Source organism: Triticum urartu, chromosome 1A, assembly GCF_056163025.1.
Source record: "Triticum urartu cultivar PI428250 chromosome 1A, HENAU_Tu73, whole genome shotgun sequence".
Lineage (NCBI taxonomy): Eukaryota > Viridiplantae > Streptophyta > Magnoliopsida > Poales > Poaceae > Triticum > Triticum urartu.
Window position 1 is genome coordinate 516359219 of NC_141873.1, and position 22278 is coordinate 516381496.

The 22278-nt window shown below is 45.6% G+C and overlaps 1 protein-coding gene, 1 non-coding gene and 1 pseudogene across 3 annotated transcripts; all 3 read right to left on the reverse strand.

Moving 5' to 3' along the window:
• Window positions 1-13584: 13584 nt before the first annotated feature.
• On the reverse strand, window positions 13585-13677 carry TRNAM-CAU (transfer RNA methionine (anticodon CAU)). Its single transcript is given in 2 exon segments — window positions 13585-13620; window positions 13640-13677. It is a non-coding gene; the product is annotated as a tRNA-Met (tRNA).
• A 3244-nt stretch (window positions 13678-16921) lies between these two features.
• Window positions 16922-17213, reverse strand: LOC125524254 (thioredoxin-like protein YLS8 pseudogene; annotated as a pseudogene).
• Window positions 17214-18420: 1207 nt separating this feature from the next.
• On the reverse strand, window positions 18421-20729 carry LOC125524239 (thioredoxin-like protein YLS8). Of its 2 annotated transcripts, XM_048689326.2 has the most exons (3): window positions 20437-20641; window positions 19391-19438; window positions 18421-18942 (listed from the first exon to the last, which is right to left on the reverse strand). In XM_048689326.2, exon 3 carries the CDS (start codon window positions 18940-18942, stop codon window positions 18634-18636), a length of 309 nt encoding a protein of 102 aa, XP_048545283.1. In that variant the 5' UTR covers window positions 19391-19438; window positions 20437-20641; the 3' UTR covers window positions 18421-18633. The 2 variants fall into 2 exon arrangements, with proteins under 2 accessions (XP_048545283.1, XP_048545275.1); XM_048689318.2 differs by lacking the exon at window positions 19391-19438 and having other exon boundaries at window positions 20437-20729.
• Between the last annotated feature and the right edge of the window lie 1549 nt (window positions 20730-22278).

The window sequence follows — 22278 nt, forward strand, 5'->3', positions numbered from 1 at the left end:
TGACACCGGTCTGCGATTTACAACAAGTAGCCATCTAAATGCAATGAGATGAACATGCTACAGCACCCAAACATAACAACAAAATACATGTCAGGGATGCACACAAGATGCTTAACAAAAGTCTAGCACTGAGCTACGGCCAATTCATCCATTAACATGTTCAAACAAGCATGGCAAAAATGCATATGGCAAACAGATTTCAGAATTAGTGAAATTAACACTTGTCTGGAATTTCAGATCAGGTAGCACTCTTTGGAGCAACAAAACTACATGCTACAGGACCTGAACATGGCAAAGTAAAGCATGGCATGGAGCTACTCAAAGAGCTTAACAAAAGTCCCTTAGTGACCTTGAGCCAAAAGGGATCAGAAAATACAATTGCAAGCATGTGAACATAGCAAAAACATAATCAATTTTCAGACTTAGTGAAAACTGACACATGCTGAAATATAACTCAAGTAGGCATGTTTACGAGCTCGATGCACTCACTACGGTGCAAGTCATGTCAAGACAAGTATACACCCATCAAGAAGGCACAAAATGCAAGCTAGACATGGCAAGAACAATAGCATAGCATGCACGGATCAACTACAACATCATCGGCAAAAATTGCAAACAAGTTGACAATCTGCCCAGATTCACAAAGTAGAAAAAGTAGAGCTCGATTGACTCAAGCTAGGGTGCTCCATAATTGCAAACAAAGACATGGATGGATAGAGCACTACAAGATTAACAAAACATCCTTACTGATCATCCTCAAAAGAGGCACGGATCACTAGGAAACAACATGAACATATGGCATCATGAGATAAACAGCTCTGGGACTTAGTGAAATTGTTAAGTCCCTGAAAACAGAATTACTAAGTGCACCACTTTGCAAGCTTGCACTAGTCACCACACACATCACAAAAATACATGGGTTGCACCTCTAGAAAGATGACAAAACTCTTAACAAAACACATGTAGAGCATCAGGGCATATCATGCACACATTAATCATGGCAAAAATGACAAAAACCTAAACAGAGTAGCAGATCTGACAATTATCTCAAGTAGCCCTCTTCTAACAGCATTTCGGGCATCAAGATAAACTCAAATGAAAATGATGCAATGGAATAAAATGATGTACTCTCTGAGATGAACATTTTCATATGCTATATGCATGAATCGGAGCTACGGATGCAAAGTTACGGAGCTACGAACATGGCAACTTGGATCTGGAATTTTGGGACTTAGACAAAAATGACCTAGGGTTTACTGTACATCCCGAACCGGATCTGGATCGCGGCACTGTTCACCGGCGGCGCGGAAGCCGAGGACGGACGTCGACGGAGAGGAAGCAACCGGCGGGGCGAGGTCGCCGGACGGCGAGGGGCGAGGCGGGGACGAGGCGGCGGAGGCGAGGGCGAGGTCACCGGTGGCCGGGGGCGGCGGTGCAGGGGCCCGCGGCGGCCGGATCTTGCGGCGCCGGAGGCACCGGGCGGCGGGCAGAGGCGAGGGCCGGCGAGCGGAGGCGAGGGCCGAGCCGACAGAGTTAGCGCGCGGCGGCCGGCGAGTCGGCGGTGGTCGGCGCGGGGGCGCAAGGCGGCGCAGGCAGTCGGGCGGAGGAGGGAGACGACCCGGGCGGCGGCGGGAGCGACTGGGCCGCGGGGGCCCAGCTCGGGCAGCGGCGGGCTTCGGCGGTGGCGGCGGCGCGATGCCATGTGGCAGCCCCTCAGTGGCTGCAGGCGGCGGCGGCGTCTGTCCGGCGAGAAACGGACACGTCCGGCGCGCGAGGTGGATTTTTTTAGGGTTTCGAGGGGAGAGGAAGATCCGAAAACGGAGGGGTTCTTTAAATAGAGGTAGAGGGAGCTAGGAGAGTCCAAATGAGGTGCGGTTTTCGGCCACGCGATCGTGATCGAACGATCTAGATGGTGGAGCAAAGTTAGGTGGGTTTTGGGCCAAAATGGAGGGGTGTTGGGCTGCAACACACACGAGGCCTTTTCGGTCCCTCGGTTAACCGTTGGAGTATCAAACGAAGTCCAAATGATACGAAACTTGACAGGCGGTCTACCGGTAGTAAACCAAGGCCACTTGGAAAGTCTCGGTCCAATCCGGAAATGTTTAATCCCCACACACAAAAGAAAGGTAGAAATGACCACCGGAGGAGAACGAAGCGCCGGAATGCAAAACGGACAACGGGAAAATGCTCGAATGCATGAGACGAACACGTATGCAGATGCAATGCACATGATGACATGATATGAGATGCATGACAACGACAACAACACACGGAGACAAAACCCGAACCCGAGGAAATAAATATAACTTAACGCCGAAAACGGCAAGAGTTGGAGTACAAATTGGGAAAGTTACACCCGGGGTGTTACAACACTCCACCACTACGAAAGGATCTCGTCTCGAGATCTAGGACTGAAAGAACGCCGGGTACTCAGAACGGAGGTGATCCTCGCGTTCCCAGGTAGCTTCACGGTCGGAATGGTGTGACCACTTGACTTTGAGAAATTTGATTGACTTGTTGCGAGTCTTACGTTCAGTCTCTTCAAGAATAGCAACTGGGTGCTCACGATAGGAGAGATATTCTTGGAGCTCAATGTCCTCGAAGTTGACGGTGCGGTCTGGAGTCTTGAAGCACTTTCGAAGCTGAGAGACATGGAACACGTCATGAACATTTGCAAAGTTTGAAGGAAGCTCGAGTTGATAGGCGAGGTCGCCTCTCTTGCTGACAATCTTGAAAGGTCCCACGTATTTAGGGGCAAGCTTCCCTTTGATACCGAAGCGACGAGTACCTTTCATAGGAGAGACGCGGAGGTAAACATGATCTCCAATCTCGAAAGCCAAATCACGGTGCTTACTATCATAGTAGCTCTTCTGGCGGGATTGGGATGCTTTGAGGTTATCACGAATGACTTTGCACATTTCTTCTGCCTCTATGATTAAGTCATTACCCAAAAGCTGACGTTCACTGGTTTCAGACCAGTTGAGAGGGGTACGGCACTTCCTGCCATACAGAATTTCAAATGGGGCCTTGCCCGAACTTGCTTGAAAACTGTTGTTGTAGGAGAATTCAGCATAAGGAAGACAATCCTCCCACTTCATGCCGAAGGAGATCACACAAGCCCTGAGCATATCTTCAAGAATCTGGTTGACACGCTCGACTTGACCGCTAGTTTGAGGATGGAAAGCTGTGCTGAAGCGGATGTTGGTGCCCATGGCCTTCTGAAAAGAATCCCAAAACTTCGAGGTAAAGATGCTGCCACGGTCTGAAGAGATCACTTGTGGAATACCGTGCAGAGAAACAACACGAGAGGTATAGAGTTCTGCCAATTGAGCTGCAGTGATCGACTCTTTGATAGGCAGAAAATGAGCCACTTTGGTGAGTTTGTCGATGACAACGAATATAGCATCATTGCCATGCTTGGACTTTGGAAACCCAGTCACGAAGTCCATTTCAATGTGGTCAAACTTCCATTTTGGAATGGCAAGAGGTTGGAGGAGACCTGCTGGCCTTTGGTGATTCACTCTTCTGCAGACATCACATTCATTCACGAATTGAGCAATCTCGCGCTTCATTCGAGTCCACCAATAAGCCTGCTTGAGGTCCTGATACATCTTCATGCTCCCAGGGTGGATGGAGAGGAGAGAATTGTGAGCCTCGTTCATGATCACTTTATGGAGGTCACCTTTGGGTACAACAATACAATCCTTGAAGAAGAGAGTGCCCTTGTCATCAAGGCGGTAGCACTTGTACTTGGACTGGCTCTTGGCAATCCCAATCTTCACCTTTTTCACCATAGCATCAAGAAGCTGAGCTTGGCGAATCTGGTCTTCTAAGGTAGGAGAGACTAGAAGGTTGGCGAGGAAACCTTGAGGAACAACTTGCAGGTTAAGTTTGCGGAAAGCTTCACAAAGCTCGGGTTGATAAGGCTTAAGAATCAGACTGTTGTAGTAAGCTTTCCTGCTCAAAGCGTCAGCAATCACATTGGCCTTGCCTGGAGTATACTCGATACTCGGATTATACTCTTGAATCATTTCGACCCATCGAGTTTGCCTGAGGTTGAGATTAGGCTGAGTGAAGATGTACTTGAGACTCTTGTGATCAGTGAAAATGGCCACTTTTCTTCCCAATAGAAGATGTCTCCAAGTCAAAAGAGCATGCACAACTGCCGCCAACTCGAGATCATGAGTGGGGTAGTTCTTATCATTAGGCTTCAACTGGCGAGAGGTATAAGCAACAACTTTCTTCTCTTGCATCAATACTGCGCCAAGACCTTGGAGAGAGGCATCACAAAAGACCTCGTATGGTTTGGATTCATCAGGCGGAGTCAGAACTGGAGCAGTGATCAATTTCTCTTTCAAAGTGTTGAAAGCAATGTCACACTCCGGAGACCAAACGTACTTGACGTGCTTCTGGAGAAGATTAGAGAGAGGCTTCGCGATCTTAGAAAAGTTTTCAACGAATCTTCGGCAATAGCTTGCGAGACCGAGAAAACTGCGGAGTTGCTTCACGTTCTGAGGAGGTTCCCAATTCACAATTGCAGACACCTTCTCAGGATTCACGGCAATGCCCTTGGCAGAGATGATATGACCAAGATAAAGAACCTCATCAAGCCAAAATTCACACTTGGAGAACTTGGCGTAGAACTGATGTTCCCTGAGCTTATCAAGAAGCAAACGCAAGTGCTTGGCATGATCTTCCTTGTTCTTCGAGAAAACCAGAATGTCGTCGAGATAGACCAAAACGAAGTCATTGGTGTAGGCGTTGAAGATGAAGTTCATCATGCGAGACAACGTCGGAGGAGCGTTGACGAGGCCAAAAGACATGACAGTGTATTCATATGAACCAAAGCTTGTCCTGAAAGCCGTCTTGGGAATATCTTGCTCACGGATTCGAATCTGATGATAACCCATACGGAGATCAAGCTTGGAGAATACTTGGGCACCTTTGAGTTGTTCGAACAGCTCATTGATGTTGGGAAGTGGATATTTGTTCTTGATGGTCTTCTTGTTCACTGGACGGTAATCAACACAAAGTCGGTCCGTTCCATCCTTCTTCTTCACAAAAAGAACACCACAACCCCACGGAGAAGAACTAGGCCGGATAAGACCCATTTTCTCTTGAATATCGAGTTGCTTCTTCAGCTCCTTCAACTCTTCAGGTCCAAGCTTGTAAGGACATTTGCACACCGGTTCCGTGCCAGGCTCAAGATCAATAACGAATTCAACTGGCCAGTGCGGAGGCATTCCTGGGAGCTCTTCTGGAAAGACGTCTTGGTATTCGCAAACGACTGGAATTTGTGAGATGGCATCGAGTTCACCCCTTTCGTTGAGAGAAAACAGACGGATGGTATCATCACGAGCAGCAAAGACAATTATATCCTCAGACGAATGAGTCAATTGAATCTGCCTGGCTGCACAATCAAGCTGAGCCTTGTGCTTAGAAAGCCAATCCATTCCGAGAATAAGATCAATATCCGAGTCACCAAGAACCGTTGGAGAAGCCAAGAACTTGTAGTCACCCAAAGTGATAGAAACATCCGGAACGATGGAGTTAGCATGCATGCGCTTACCGGGAGAGACAACTGCTAAAGGACTAGGCAAAATTTGCAAAGGCAACCCATGCTTAGATGAAAACGGTCTCGAGATGAAACAATGCGATGCACCCGTGTCAAAAAGAACTTTTGCAGGTATATCATTAACAGGAAGCTTACCCATGATCACATCTGACGAGTCCTCTGCCTGAGCTGCATTCATCAAATTGACCTTGGCATGCTTGGGGTTATGCTTGACCACTGCTGTACTTGCCGATCTGACAGGAGGAGGAGGAGGAAGACGCCTCTGGTTGAGACACTTGTTGGCATAGTGACCCTTCTGTTGGCACTTGTTGCACGTGACCTCTGAAAGCGGACGGTGATACGGAGCACTCGATCTTGGAGCTTGAGACGAAGTCTTGTTCTGAAAGCCAGGGTTGGGTGGGTGGGAAGAACCACTGCCACCTTTGCTCTTCTGCTGATATGGCTGACGGAACGGAGGAGGAGGAAGCCAATACTTCTGCTGCTTGGCCACTTGAGTAGAGGAAGAAGGAGTAACATCTCTGACTCGCTTCTTGGAAGCATCACACCTCGACTGAGCAGCCTCTTGCTTCAGTGCCATGTTGTAGAACTCATCGTATCTCAAGGGCTCAAAGAGAACAAGAGCTAGCTGAATTTCTTCTCTGAGACCACCCCTGAACTAGTATATCATGCTCTTCTCATCAGGGACGTCCTGCTTGGCAAAGCGGGCGAGCTTCTGGAACAACTTGTTGTAGTCATAGACAGACAAAGAGCCTTGCTTCAGGTTGCGGAATTCCTCACGCTTGCTTTCAACCACGCTCTGGGGAATATGATGAGCTCGGAAATCTCGACGGAAATCATCCCAAGTGATAACACGTCCACCTCTGGAGTCCTTGTACTGCTGGAACCATTCTGCAGCTTGATCTTTGAGTTGGAAGGAAGCGAACTTGACAAAGTCCTCAGGCCTGACGTTACTGCACTCGAAATGCTTGCACAGATCCACAAGCCAATCGTCAGCATCGGTTGCCTCAACACAATTGCTGAAAGTCTTTGGCCCGTTAGCAAGGAACTGGTTGAGTGTAGCAAAGTGATTCTGATTGCTGCCTTGATTCCCTTGGTTGCCTTGGTTGCGCTCTTGAAGAATTTGCATGATCAACTGTGTGTTTGCATTGGTTGCGGCCATCACAGCTTGCCATGCCTCCGGAGGAGGTGGAGGTGGTGGCGGATCAGGATTCGGAGTCGTGCGCGTTGGAGGAGCCATCCTGAAGAGGTTGACCACCATTAGCACATTGACAGACAAATATTGAAGCTGAATCCAACGAAATGAAAATTGCAACATATGGTCTTCACATCCGAACAAAATGAACGAATGCATTCCTCTTGAAATGGTCACATATCCATAAATTGAGAAGCCACGTAGAATTAAGGTAGAGAAATAAATCAACAAGGTACGGATCAAGAACGAATAATCGGTAAGAAATCCCAATCTCAAACCAATATCCGTGGAAGAAGAACTAGAGCTACTAAAATTCCCACCTATGAAACTCCCGAACCTTTCCGGTTATGCAATCAGGTGTTGGGGATACAGGGGAAGCATAATATCTCACCCAAACTAGCAAATCCTACATCCAGCTGTATCCATCCTTCAACACATAACCAAGAAACCTTCGGAAACCATCTACCTCAACCTTCGAAAAGCATCCGTTATACAAGTTATGGCGATACTCCCGAACTCCCGCCCCAGTACTGGGTGGCATCGAGGTTATCTCACCAACGAACTGCATAAAAGAGATTTTCGATGTCGGCGTACTAAACTCAGGTATTCCAGAACTGCAACGATAAAATTATGATGACAACACTTCAGAGCTCAACTCCCCGGGACACTTCCACTAAACCCCTGACAGGAGGCACCAAGACAGTGTTCTCATCATAAAACCATCGGAACGATTCCAAGATACCCGCGTGATCCTAAAAAAATTAGTGAAATTTGAGAAGAGAAGAGTCAATACTCTACGTCAGGATGCCTTACCAGAGCGATGAGGAGACTGGGAAGTAAAAAAGAATTCCTAAGCTCTCCGATATATAATTGCTAAATGACTCAAAACATTTTTCTAGACACAACTCGGCCGCTAAAAACGATCAAGCAATGGGGCTCCTAAGGTCGGGGAAGGCTCTGATTACCAACTTGTAACATCCTCGATGCGACTATATCTCCCACGTGTCGAGGCATGACTTAGAGGCATAATCGCATTGAAGGCATATGTCGCAAGTTAGGCAATCTTCACAACATCCCATGTAATATAAATAATAAAGGGGAGATAACATAGTTGGCTTACACTCGCCACGTCAATCAAGTACATAAATAACATTACATCATCCAAACACTCATGGCCCGACTACGGCGCCAAAATAAAAGATAACCCAACATGCGACATGGTCCCAATCACCCCCAACTGGGCACCACTACTGATCATCAGGAAAGGAAACATAGTAGCGTTGAGAGTCTTCGTCGAACTCCCACTTGAGCTCATACGCGTCTGCTGGAGCGGAATCATCAGGCCCTGCATCTGGTGTAATAGTAATCTGTGAGCCACAGGGACTCAGCAATCTCGCACCCTCGCGATCAAGACTATTTAAGCTTAAAGGTATGGCAAGGTAAAAATGAGTGGAGCTGCAGCAAGCGACTAGCAAAATATGGTGGCTAACTTATTCGCAAAAAGAGAGCGAGAATAGGAGGCAAAGCGCGAGCGAGAAACTAGAGAGCAACCTGCGCAAAACATTACTCCAACACCGTGTCCACTTCCCGGACTCCGCCGAGAAGAGGCCATCACGGTAACACACTCAGTTGATTCATTTTAATTAATTAAGGTTCAAGTTATCTACAACCGGACATTAACAAATTCCCATCTGCCCATAACCGCGGGCACGGCTTTCGAAAGTTCAAATCCCTGCAGGGGAGTCCGAACTTAGCCCATGACAAGCTCTCACGGTCAACGAAGGAATAGACCTCCTCCCAAGACGTTCCGATCAGACTCGGTATCTCGGTTCTTCAAGACACTTCGACAGGTTAAAACAAGACCAGCAACACCGCCCGAATGTGCCGACAAATCCCGATAGGAGCTGCACATATCTCTTTCTCAAGGCACACTCAGATTGTCTTAGGTACGGGTAGGCCAGCCCGAGTTGCCCCTGGTGGCCACCGGCAGCTGACAGGTGGACCAACACTCAGAAGAGCACTGGCCCGGGGGGGTTAAAATAACGATGACCCTTGAGTCTGCAGAACCCAAGGGAAAGAAAAGGCTAGGAGGCAAATGGTAAAACCAATGTTGGGCATTGCTGGAAAAGCTTTAATCAAGGCGAACTATCAAGGGGTTCCCATTATAACCCAGCCGCATAAGGAACGCAAAATCCGGAACATAACACAGATATGACGGAAACTAGGGCGGCAAGAGTGGAACAAAACACTAGGCGAGAGGCCGAGCCTTCCACCCTTTACCAAGTATATAGATGCATTAAGATAACATAGCAATATAATGACATCCCAACAAGTAAATAAATGTTCCAACAAGGAACGGCCTTCAATCTTCACCTGCAACTAGCAACGCTATAAGAGGGGCTGAGCAAAGCGGTAACATAGCCAATCAACGGTTTGCTAGGACAATGGTGGGTTAGAGGTTTGACATGGCAATTTGGGAGGCTTGAAAGCAAGTGGTAGGCATCGTAGCAATGGCATAGCAAAAGAGCGAGCAGGCTAGCATAGCAAAGATAGTAGTGATTTCGAGGGTATGATCATCTTGCCTGCACAGTTGTCAGAGTTGACTGGATCCTCGAAAGCAAACTCAACGGGCTCCTCATTAGCGAACTCGTCTCCCGGATCTACCCAAACAAGACAAATAAGCAACGAGGACACAATCAACCACGTGCAAACTCAAACAACGCAATGCAAAGATGGTATGCTATGCGGGATGCGATGCGGGATGCGAAATGCAAGATATGACAGTAAATGCATGAACCTAGCCTCAACATGGAAAACCAAGTGTGCCACTGGAAAGATGAGATGAAATCGCTTGAAAACGATATAAAGAACGTCGGAATCGGATTTACGGTTTGGAAATGGCAAGCGATTCAAAAATGACACCGGTCTGTGATTTACATCAAGTAGCCATCTAAATGCAATGAGATGAACATGCTACAGCACCCAAACATGACAACAAAATACATGTCAGGGATGCACACAAGATGCTTAACAAAAGTCTAGCACTGAGCTACGGCCAATTCATCCATTAATAGGTTCAAACAAGCATGGCAAAAATGCATATGGCAAACAGATTTCAGACAGTGAAATTAACACTTGTCTGGAATTTCAGATCAGGTAGCACTCTTTGGAGCAACAAAACTATATGCTACAGGACCTGAACATGGCAAAGTAAAGCATGACATGGAGATACTCAAAGATCTTAACAAAAGTCCCTTAGTGACCTTGAGCCAAAAGGGATCAGAAAATACAATTGCAAGCATGTGAACATAGCAAAAACATAATCAGTTTTCAGACTTAGTGAAAACTGACACATGCTGAAATATAACTCAAGTAGGCATGTTTACGAGCTCAATGCACTCACTACGGTGCAAGTCATGGCAATACAAGTATACACACATCAAGAAGGCACAAAATGCAAGCTAGACATGGCAAGAACAATAGCATAGCATGCACGGATCAACTACAACGTCATCGGCAAAAATTGCAAACAAGTTGACAATCTGCCCAGATTCACAAAGTAGCAAAAGTAGAGCTCGATTGACTCAAGCTAGGGTGCTCCATAATTGCAAAGAAATACATGGATTGATAGAGCACTACAAGATTAACAAAACATCCTTACTGATCATCCTCAAAAGAGGCACGGATCACTAGGAAACAACATAAACATATGGCATCATGAGATAAACAGCTCCAGGACTTAGTGAAATTGCTAAGTCCCTGAAAACAGAATTACTAATTGCACCACTTTGCAAGCTTGCACTAGTCACCACACACATCACAAAAATACATGGGTTGCACCTCTGGAAAGATGACAATACCCTTAACAAAACACATGTAGAGCATCAGGGCATATCATGCACACATTAATCATGGCAAAAATGACAAAAACCTAAACGGAGTAGCAGATCTGACAATTATCTCAAGTAGCCCTCTTCTAACAGCATTTCGGGCATCAAGATGAACTCAAATGAAAATGATGCAATGGATTGAAATGATGTACTCTCTGAGATGAACATTTTCATATGCTATATGCATGAATCGAAGCTACGGATGCAAAGTTACGGAGCTACGAACATGGCAACTTGGATCTGGAATTTTGGGACTTAGACGAAAATGACCTAGGATTTACTGTACATCCCGAACCGGATCTGGATCGCGGCACTGTTCACCGGCGGCGCGGAAGCCGAGGACAGACGTCGACGGAGAGGAAGTAGCCGGCGGGGCGAGGTCACCGGACGGCGAGGGGCGAGGCGGGGCCGAGGCGGCGGAGGCGAGGGCGAGGTAGCCGGTGGCCGGGGGCGGCGGCGCAGGGGCCCGCGGCGGCCGGATCTTGCGGTGCCGGAGGCACCGGGCGGCGGGCAGAGGCGAGGGCCGGTGGGCGGAGGTGAGGGCCGAGCCGACGGAGTTGGCGCGCGGCGGCCGGCGAGTCGGCGGTGGTCGGCGCGGGGGCACAAGGCGGCGCGGGCGGTTGGGCGGAGGAGGGAGACGACCCGGGCGGCGGCGGGAGCGACTGGGCAGCGGGGGCCCGGCTCGGGCCGCGGCGGGCTTCGGCAGTGGCGGCGGCGCGATGCCACGTGGCAGCCCCTCAGTGGCTGCGGGCGGCGGCGGCGTCTGTCCGGCGAGAAACGGACACGTCCGGCGCGTGAGGTGGATTTTTTTAGGGTTTCGGGGGGAGAGGAAGATCCGAAAACGGAGGGGTTCTTTAAATAGAGGTAGAGGAAGCTAAGAGAGTCCAAATGAGGTGCGGTTTTCAGCCACGCGATCGTGATCGAACGATCTAGATGGTGGAGCAGAGTTAGGTGGGTTTTGGGCCAAAATGGAGGGGTGTTGGGCTGCAACACACACGAGGCCTTTTCGGTCCCTCGGTTAACCGTTGGAGTATCAAACGAAGTCCAAATGATACGAAACTTGACAGGCGGTCTACCGGTAGTAAACCAAGGCCGCTTGGCAAGTCTCGGTCCAATCCGGAAATGTTTAATCCCCACACACGAAAGAAAGGTAGAAATGACCACCGGAGGAGAACGAAGCGCCGGAATGCAAAACGGACAACGGGGGAAATGCTCGAATGCATGAGACGAACACGTATGCAGATGCAATGCACATGATGACATGATATGAGATGCATGACAACGACAACAACACACGGAGACAAAACCCGAACCCGAGGAAATAAATATAACTTAACGCCGGAAACGGCAAGAGTTGGAGTACAAATTGGGAAAGTTACATCCGGGGTGTTACATCGTCGCTGCCAGCAGTCACGCGAGTGCGCTCCCCAAAAACCTGATCGCCCCTCTCCCGTACAGGATCATGAGAGGCGGGGTTCCAGAGGCCTGCTGTCCCTTCTCGCGGTGCACGCCGGAAGGAGGGATGGAGAACGCGCGGTGCGGCGCGGCGAGCGAGGAGGAGGAGCGCGCATGTAGGTCTCCTCTTCTCATGCTCATACAAGTGGTAGAAGAGCTCACCTTATAAAGAGGTGCAACTCTCTCTCAACTTCCGGGATGGGACTAAACTTTAGCCTCACTTACTCCACTCACATGTGTGCATGAATGGGCCAAGAGAATTTCAGAATTTTAGTTGGCTTTGGGCCAAAGGCCTACTAGCAAAATTTCAACAATTTCTAAACAATGTGTACCTGGCCGTACTAAGATTCGTGTCTATTTCTCCCTTGTATTATTCACTCGAGTGACATCAGGTAGCACCGCTAGTCGCCTAGTCCCATGACATTAACCGGCACAGCCACAGGCCATGAACGGACAATGCATGGTGGAGCAAAAGAAAAAACCATCTGAAACAAAAAAGTAAAATCAGGCATTATGTACACACATAACATCCAAGTTATGTGTCTCAAGGGAAAGCCAACAGAACAACATCAAATATTCGCAAATGAAAAACATCAGAGGATTGCACGCATGATACACAACAAGGGCTGCATATTTTTCTAAGTGTTGATCAAAGGAAAGCCAACAGAACGTGATGGCCATAATAATATGAGAGGGTCACATAAATGGTACTTACTGCATAACAAGGGATGTAGAGTTTTGTTTCTTTGGCATGACATGGGCTACAAATTTGGCACGGCATGAAACAGTTCATATGCGCACGGTACTAATTTGTCATGCACTGAAAGATATTTTGTTCGTGTTGTGTACAACAGATGGCTGCCTTTGTATATATGTTGGTAAATTTTGATATTTAAGATTCAGTTTTGCTGAGGGATTCATCATTAAAAATGTCATGGTTTGTCGGGCAGTGACAAAGACTCAACCTCACGTTCAGGTAAAAGGGCCTACTATGCCAGCGACCCATTGTGACACTAGTATTGTGGTAGAGCAACTGTCATGATAAGCTCGATTATTTTTCTTTCTTTTTTTCTGAAAAACAATACTTACGTATACGCTCGTATGTACAGATGCATCATTTTGTAGTTGGAGATGCTCAGCTCAGGCAGAGCAAATACTACTCATGATTGGTTCACACGATTGCTACCTAGGACTACTTGTATAGACCACGGCACCACGCCAACCCTTGACAGAACATGTAGTAGTTGTGCAGTTAGAGGATTGCATGCTGAGACAGTGCAGTACTGCAGCAGTGAGAAGGATGAGCTTAAACAGCAAGGCATAGAGAGACACGTAACAGCAAAAAAGAAACAACATCAAAAAAGAAGACCAGGTTCAGAGTTGCTAAGTTTTCACCTGATGAATCAGGTTTACATGTGGCGACCCAAGTTGCCACTGAGCGTTTCATCACTACGCTGGTCTCTTTTTATGTGTGGGATGAGAGAGGCTCGAACTCTCGACCTCAGGATCACTCGCAATTGTTTCAGCTATGAGACCTACGCGCTAGCCAACTGCGCCACCACCCCACCTGTTGGATTACGAGCGGAACAAACGGCCTTGTTATATAAGCGAGAGGACAATTGCAAATCACGGATTGTTCCTTACCTTACGGCTCATGTTCTGAGGCCTCTATTTATTTCTTCCTGAATTTGCTGCCAACACTTTTTTGGAGGGCAATTTTACTGCAAAGTTGGAGGAAATTCCCATTCAGTTCAGCAAAGTGCAACGACTGCAGCGATTTAGCTCTGTCATGTACAGCTACCTACTAGCTGCCGCTTCAGTTTTCCTCTAATTGCAATTCATAGCCATAATCGGCAACTCGGCACTCACCCATGTGTGCGTGATAGCTTGTGAGGCCTTCACGTATCAGGAAGGCAAAAAGAAAGGAGGTGGTGGTGATGTTCAGACTTCAGAGCGTGATGCCGCTTGAGGGAAAACAGACAAAAACGGGTATTTGGCGCTCCCATTTAACTGATTAAACGCTTCCGTGCTTGTAGCTGATGGAGAACTCGGCAAGGTAGTGGCCGATCACAGATCACCTCAGGAGACATGATCTCAAATCTGGCTGCCTGCACCATGATCATGCTGCGCAGATAAGATTTTTTTTCTTTTTTCAGTGTTAAAAGCTGGCTTCAGGTGCCTTTTTTTCTGCACATGTTCAGAAAACAAAGAAAAATAAGAAAAAGAAGACCAAGTTCAGGCCTGCTCATTTCACCTGATGAATCAGGTGTACATGTGACGACCCAAGTTGTCACCGAGCGGTTCATCAATACAAGGTGTTTTTATTTTGGGGGTGTGGTTCAGGCTCGAACCCTCCTCGACGCTGCTAACCTTGAGGCCTACGCCTCACACGCTAGCCAACTGCGCCACCGCCCCAATTGTGTACAACAAGCGAAATAAATGTCCTTGTTCAGCAACAAGATCATTGCAAATCATGGATAACTCCTGTTTCTTTGTGATTATGTAAACGCTCCGTGGACACTACGAACCATTTTTTGCGAAAATCCAAGGGGCCAATCCACATTCAGTTAAGTTTCCTGATGAACAGCCAGATGAGATTTCAGATAACGATCCATACAACCACACAACACAAATATTATCTCCGGACCATACAGATCACTTATTAATCTTTCTTGATTATTATGTATATATGCTGACATACTACAACTTTTCAACACCTTGTTAGTTCATGTATCACATCGCTACGCAGGTCCAACCGAATCACGAGGGATTTTGACCTTGTCGAATCATGTATCGACAAGTACGGCACACATGCACAAGATTAGTTGGAGTTTAGAAGCAATAAGCGAGGCTGAGAGTACATGCATCACTCACAATTCAAAACAGGGAAAATGTTTGAGGTCTGGGATTTTCTTTCGGTGAATATGAACCTGGCTCCAGGGCAACCTAGGTAGAAACAAGAAGAGCAGTGACATTCTACCGACATGGCAATCCGAGCCCTTGGTCCGAGCAACCTTTTTGTGAGCCTGAACATCAGTGCTTGGGCATGACAAAGCAAAGGAGCAAGAAACTGTAGCCGTGGAGGAGATTATTGTACCAGGCAGGACCAAAAAATATATGAAAAAAGAAGACCAAGGTTCAGACATGCTCGGTTTCACTTGACGAATCAGATGCACCATGTGGCGACCCAAGTTGCCATTGAGCGTTTCATCACTACGATGGCCTTTTATTTCTGATGTGAGGTGAGAGAGGCTCGAACTCTCGACCTCAGGATTTCTCACCCGCTAACCAACTGCGCCACCACCCGACTTATTGTGTTGGAACCGAAACAAACGGCCTTGTTAAGCAAGGAAGACCATTAAAACCATGGATGTTCTTGTTTAACGCTACGTACGTGGCGAAAATTCAAGGATGTTTGTATCTTGCCGATTCACATCCAGTTAAGTTCCCTCAATGAACAGCCGGATGAGATTCGACACAACGATTATCTCCGGACCATACATATCACTGATGTTCTTTCTTCAACTATATGCTGACATACAACTTTTCAACACCTGACTAAACTGAATCGGGAGGAACTCGTTCAAATGATTACGTAAATCGGTGAGGACTTGGTCTGCAGTCATATATAACATCACATCACTACGCAGGACCAACTAACTGAATCAGGATGAACTTTATGCATCGACAAGTAAAACCACGAGTGAGACTGAGAGTTGGTCGCCCACCAACCACCATCCAAAACAAGAACAAGAAAAGGTTGGGACCTGCAACTCTAATATGTTCGATGCCTGGGATTTTTCGTTCTCTGAATATGAACCTGCTACAGCGGCTCAGAGCATCATGAAGGTATGTGAGGCAACTTATCATGCGAAATCCAATCTTTTGCGAGCCTGAACAAGCAGAGGAGCAGCGAGGGAGAGAGCGCAGTAGTTAGTCTGAACCAAAAAATAAGAAAGACCAAGTTCAGACTTGCTCATTTCACCTGATTAATGAGGTGTTGATGTGACGACCCAAGTTGTCACCGAGCGTTTCATCACTACTTGGCCTTCTATTCTATGGTGGTGCACGGAGGCTCGAACTCTCGACCTCACGGTCTCTGAGACCAACGAGCCAGCTCCTTTTGGTATCCTACAAGCGAAACAAATATGGACGGCTCCTCTTTCTTGATTCTTTTAGCAAGTGCATTGCGTTTAACACTGCCTACATGGCGAAAATTCAAGGGATGGCTATATCTCGCCAATTCACATTCAGTTAAGCTCCCTGATGAACGGCCAAATGAGGTTTCAGACAACGATCCACACACACAACGCCATTTACTGATCATTGATTGTTCTTTCTTCATTATTATCTATCTATATATACTGACATAAGTACAACCTTTCAAACTTGCTCCACAGTCACATAGCATCACATCACTACGCAGGAGACCAAGAGTACATACATCACTCACAATTCAAACCAAGAACAAGGGGAAAAAATGTAAGAGGCCTGGGATTTCTGTTCAACTCAATATCAACCTGCTTCAGCGAGCAGTAACATTCTACCAGCATGACAATCCGAGCCCTTGGTTCAGCCATGCACACACACAGTTTATTTAAACCAAAGATCTGTTTTATCAGCCATACCAATAGACAACAGGCCCTGTTTCCAAGGTTTACAAGTTTATGACATGACGATATTCAAGATACAGATACATAGTTACGCGACACTTTCAAAGTTTGACAGACATTACATCAAGGGTCACAGCATAAGTACTGGCAACAGAGCGGTCTACAGAATGTGCATGAATGGCCAGGCACAGATACCTCAGTAACGTTATTTGGTGGAGTAATCCTTGGGCGGCCCTTACGAGCTCCTCCGTAGACGGTCTCCACGATGTCAACAAACTCTTGCTTGTCTTTCATTGCCCACTTGATCTTCTTGTTGTTTCCTGTCCCAAGATCAATCATGATGTGCTTGTTGCGGAAGAACATCCATCGACGGGTCGTACAGCTCGTACATGGTGTTTTAGTCAGGAACCTCCATGATGTCGATGAGGTAGATCACCGCAAAGTTCTTTATAGTCTATATAAGCCACCCCTGACAGCACCTCATCCATCTAAACATGAACAAGCATATAATCAGAAACTTGTAATTTAGTCAACAACATACAACCATGCTAGATTGGTGTAGAACCAAAGCCTGCTAAAAAAATAAACTGCAAGTCTGCAATCTAAGACATTTTATTCATTGCTAAAGTAATAAAACAATTGGCTGAAAGAAGAAAAACACCCATCGCTCCTCTGACTATAATGGCGAGTTCTACTTCAACTCAATCAAGCAACCAGTTGTGAACTACTAAGTTGAGACACTTATTTTGGGGCGGAGGGAGTATATGTGAAACACAGCAAAGTATAAAACTGCGTTGCAACCTAGCTCTCAGTTCAACAAAAAGAGACATCCAAAAATCATCCACTTCTACCCTACTCCAAATTGACCAACTAACTAATGAGACTGAGCCTATGATAATGGAAAAGGCTGGATGCAAAATCTCTTACAAGATGTGTGGATATTACATACGGGCATTAAGAGCATTTGCTCCCGTATTAATCCTCTAAGCAGCAGCCCTGCACCAGTACACAAAAACAGCAACTGAGCTATTTGTATTAACGCTATCATCATAACCAGATCATTAACAAAGCTAACTATTTAACATAAAGATAAACAGATCATGGAAGCACTCCAATGTGCAAGAAACCATCCATGAGCAGCAATAGCAACCTCATGTAACATAACTACAGATATCCAGACTTACTAGATTGATGTAGAACCCAAGCCTGATAAAATTGAAAGGTCAACCTGCAGTCCATAACATAAACAAACAAAAGGACTTCAGAGATGGATTATTTTGCACAACTGAATGAAAAAAGAAATAGAAGCACAAGTCACTGAATTTTCTCATGATTATGTGGTGAGGTACATGAAGTCAGTATACAATGGCTAGTTCTACTTCAACTTAACTAAGGAACCAGCTTGGACTACTTCAAATATGTTACAGGCAGAAAAATGAGAGCAACAATCTAGGTCATAAAAAATTAGAAGCTTTATTTCAAGAAAATCAGAGACACAGGGCCTTCCTCCACTTCTGCTACATATCCTAACTAACCACCTATTCTCTCAGGCGCCTGCAGGATGTGTAGATGGTACCTGGGGAGCAGCACAATTGCAAAGCACTAAGAGCATCTGTTTACATATAATCAATCATCCGAATACAAGTGCTGCACCGAGATTCCTAAAGACCTCTGTTCAGCAATTCACACACATAGTTCAAACCAAATATCACTTTAATCAGTAATACCAATAGACAGCAGGTCCTGTTTCAAAGGGTTACAGGTTTATGACATGTTGATATTCAAGATACAAATACATAGTTACGCGACACTTTCAAAGTTGACAGACATTACATCAAGGGTCACACAGCGCACTTCACAGAACAGAGCAGGCCACACACTGCACCTGAATAGCCAAGCACAGATACCTCAGTAACGGTATTTGGTGGAGTAATCCTTGGGAGCAATCACCAGCCCACGGCCCTTACGAGCTCCTCTGTATACAGTCTCCACAATGTCAACAAACTCTTGCTTGTCCTTCATTGCCCAGTTGATCTTGTTGTTGTTTCCTGTCCCGAGATCAATCATGATGTGCTTGTTGCGGAAGAAAAACATCACCGTTGATGGGTCGTACAGCTCGTACATGGTGTTGAAGTCAGGAACCTCCGTGATGTCGACGAGGTAGATCACCGCAAAGTTCTTTATGGTCTCAGCCACCCCTGACAGCACTTCGTCCATCTAAACATGAACAAGCAGATAGTCAGAAACTCATGATGAAGTCAACAACATACAACCATGCTAGATTGATGTAGAACCAAAGACTAATAAAAAAAAGTTAAACTGCAAGTTTGCAATCAATAATTTAGAACAATTGGCCGTCAATAAAAGAAGAAAAGCACACATCGCTTAACTTCCGCTGAGTATAATGGCTAGCTCTACTTCAACAGTTCAACTCAATCAAGCAACCAGTAGTGAACTACTCCAAATATATATGTGAAACGCAGCAAAATATAGAGGTGAGTTCCAACCTAGCTCTCAGTACACGTAGAAGCTTTACTTCAACAACCAAAAATCCTCCAACTTCTACCCTACTCCAAATCGACCAACTAGCTTCTGACGGTATGAGCTTATGATAATGGAAAGGCTGAATGCAAAATCACTTGTAGGATGTGTGGATAGTACATACGGAGAATTAAAAGCATTTGCTCCCATATTAATCAGCTATGTAGCAGCCCTGCACCAGTACACCAAAACAGCAGTTAAGCTATTTGTATTGACACCATCAATCATAACCAGATCATTAACAAAGCTAACATACAGACAATAGATCAAGGAAGCACTCCAAAGTGCAAGAAATCATCCAAGAGCAGCAATAGCAACCACATATAACATAACTACAGATATCCAGATTTACTAGATTGATTTAGAACCAAAACCTAACAAAATTTGAAGGTCAAACTGCAACCAACAACATAAATGAAAAAGACTCCAGAGATGGATTAGTTTGAACAACCATCAAAGAAGTTGCTGAATGAAAGAAAAGGGCAAATCACTCAATTTCCTCAGAACTTTGTGTTGAGGTACATGATGTCAGTACACAATGGCTAGTTCTACTTCCAACTTAACCAAGGAACCAGCTTGAATTACTCCAAATATGTTACAGGCAGAAAAATATATGTGAGTAACTATCTAGCTCACCAAAAATTAGAAGCCATATTTCAAGAAAAACAGTGACACGTGGACTTCCTCCACTTCTACTGCATATCCAAATTAACCGACTATCCTCTCAGGCAATGGAAAGGTGCCTGCAGGATGCGTGGATACTACCTTGGGAGCAGCACAATTGCGAGGCAGTGAGAAAATTTGTTTAACATACTATCAATCATCCAATTAGCAGTGCTGCACCGAGATTCCTAAATACCAAGGTCAGATAATTTGTATCGTAAACATATTGCCACTAGTCCTTACCAGAGCTTGCCGCTACTTGTTAACATGAGGATGAACTGCTCACAGAGACCAGCATGAAGGAGAATTTCTGCCCCATATCCCTAAAACTAAATCTAGCATGATCTAGCGCGTACGGCGAATCCTTGACCGGTTTTAACAAATCCCCGCCCGAATCCGGTGTGCGGGCGCCCCGCACCGAACGACCGGAAACAATCAAACCAAACAGTTGGATCGAGCGAGAATCAAGAAGAAGCTAGGGTTTCGTTGGGGGGGTGAGCACCGTACCTGCATGCACGTCTCGTCCCAGTCGTGGCCGAAGCGGATCATGACCAGCCGCTCCTCCTCGGCGAGGATGGCCTGGTCCACCGCCCAGCCGGAGTGCAGGTGGGGGAGCAAGTAGGACATCTCCGCCCCTCGCCAAGAGTCGAGTCGCCGCCGCCGGAGAGAATAATGTGGAGACGAACTGCCGAGGTGAATCAGCGGCGTGCGCTGGTGCTGGGCGCCTGGGCCTGGTTAAAATAGGGCGGCCTGGCGGAGGTGCCAACTAATCCGAGTCGGCCTGCTACCCGAGTCGGCCTTTTTAAGAAGGGACTGTCTATTCTACATCCGGATGAAATCTAAATATTCTTCAACCAACCAAAGAATGACAAGTGTCCTCTGTCCCATGTCCCATGTTTGCTTTTCTGTCCCGCTTTTATAAACAGGCTAACGGGTCCACACTTCAACCTCAACCCGGACATGCATGGGAGCAGCTAAAAGAGAAGATCAAAGAAGCACAGCGACATAGCCAAAGCTTTTCCAAGATGATGTCACCTAAAAATTACATGGACGAAGAAGTATATTACCATAATATTACCACTGAGAAATTCAGTGTAAATCCACTAAAAACCACAATAATTTCTATCATGCCCACTAAGAATTACAATGTAAGATGCATTAAAATGACACTGTAAAATCCACTAAAATGACACTGTAAATCCACCAATGATCCAAATGGTTTGCACTAAAAAAACTGCTAAGATTAAACACTAAGAATTACAGTGCAAGAGGCATTAAAGATGCAACTGTAAAATCCACTAAAAAGGACATTGTAAATCCAACAATAATCCAAATGATTTGTACTAGTGGTTCTATGTTACATTCTACTAAAAATGAAAACTCATCCACCAATTGAGCTAGGACTGCACACATACTGAACCTCATTTGGCATTGCCTCCCTACACAAAAAAATTAAAGAGGCCATAATAGGTAAAGAAAATAAAAGGTAAAAAGAAGAAAAGAAAATGAAAATGAACTAGAGGACAAGGAAAATAAGAACATACATCGCCAAAGAAATCAGTGACAAAAGATTTGTCGCAGATGCTGAAAAACATATCATTCGCATATTTGATCCTAAGATTTGGAATGTCTATATTGGAGAAAAGATTTGTCATCTGAGTTCTTGGTGTGAAGATCTCCGTATACTTCAGAGCCAAGACACCACAATCATGCCTGAAAAGTTACAAAGAACACAAAAAATTAGAAAAGAAGCCCACAAACAATCTATATAAAATTAATCAAAATCATGTCAGGCAAAAAAACATAATACCGGTTCTCTTGCTTAGGAACAGCTGGGTACAAGACATCAAACTCTTCGAAATTAATTCGTTTGTGCATCATAGGAGTGATATACTCATCCCAAAGCCCAATGAAATATGAATCTGTTTTGGAACTAAAAAATCAGGAAAGTATACCAAACTAATTTACTGTAGAAAACAAAATTAGGTGTGCTGTAGACGATAAGGAGGAGCTATCAGTACAATTAAAGTGCTAGTTACACTGAAATAACTAACACTAAATGCACTAGGCGCAAAGTGGTGAATACAGTACAATGGCACTAAGATTCACGTAGTACAACAACTAAGAATTACGGTGTAAATCCAATGATAATTACACTGTAAAATCAAATAAGATAAATTATAGTGTAAATCCATTGAGAGTTACACTGCAAAATCCACTAAGATAGTTACAGTGTAAATCCAATGGGAGTTACACTGTAAAATGCACTAAAGATAATTACAATGTAAATCCAATAAAAGTTACACTGTAAAATGCACTAATCCAGTGAGAGTTACAGTGTAAATCCAA

Bases quoted from the DNA above. Each gene is read 5' to 3' on its own strand.
- LOC125524239 (XM_048689318.2), bottom strand. From the start codon at position 20,556: ATGTCCTACTTGCTCCCCCACCTGCACTCCGGCTGGGCGGTGGACCAG. The intron at 18,943-20,436 runs GTACGGTGCTCA...GTTCATGTTTAG, and splicing joins GGGACGAGACGTGCATGCAG to ATGGACGAAGTGCTGTCAGG.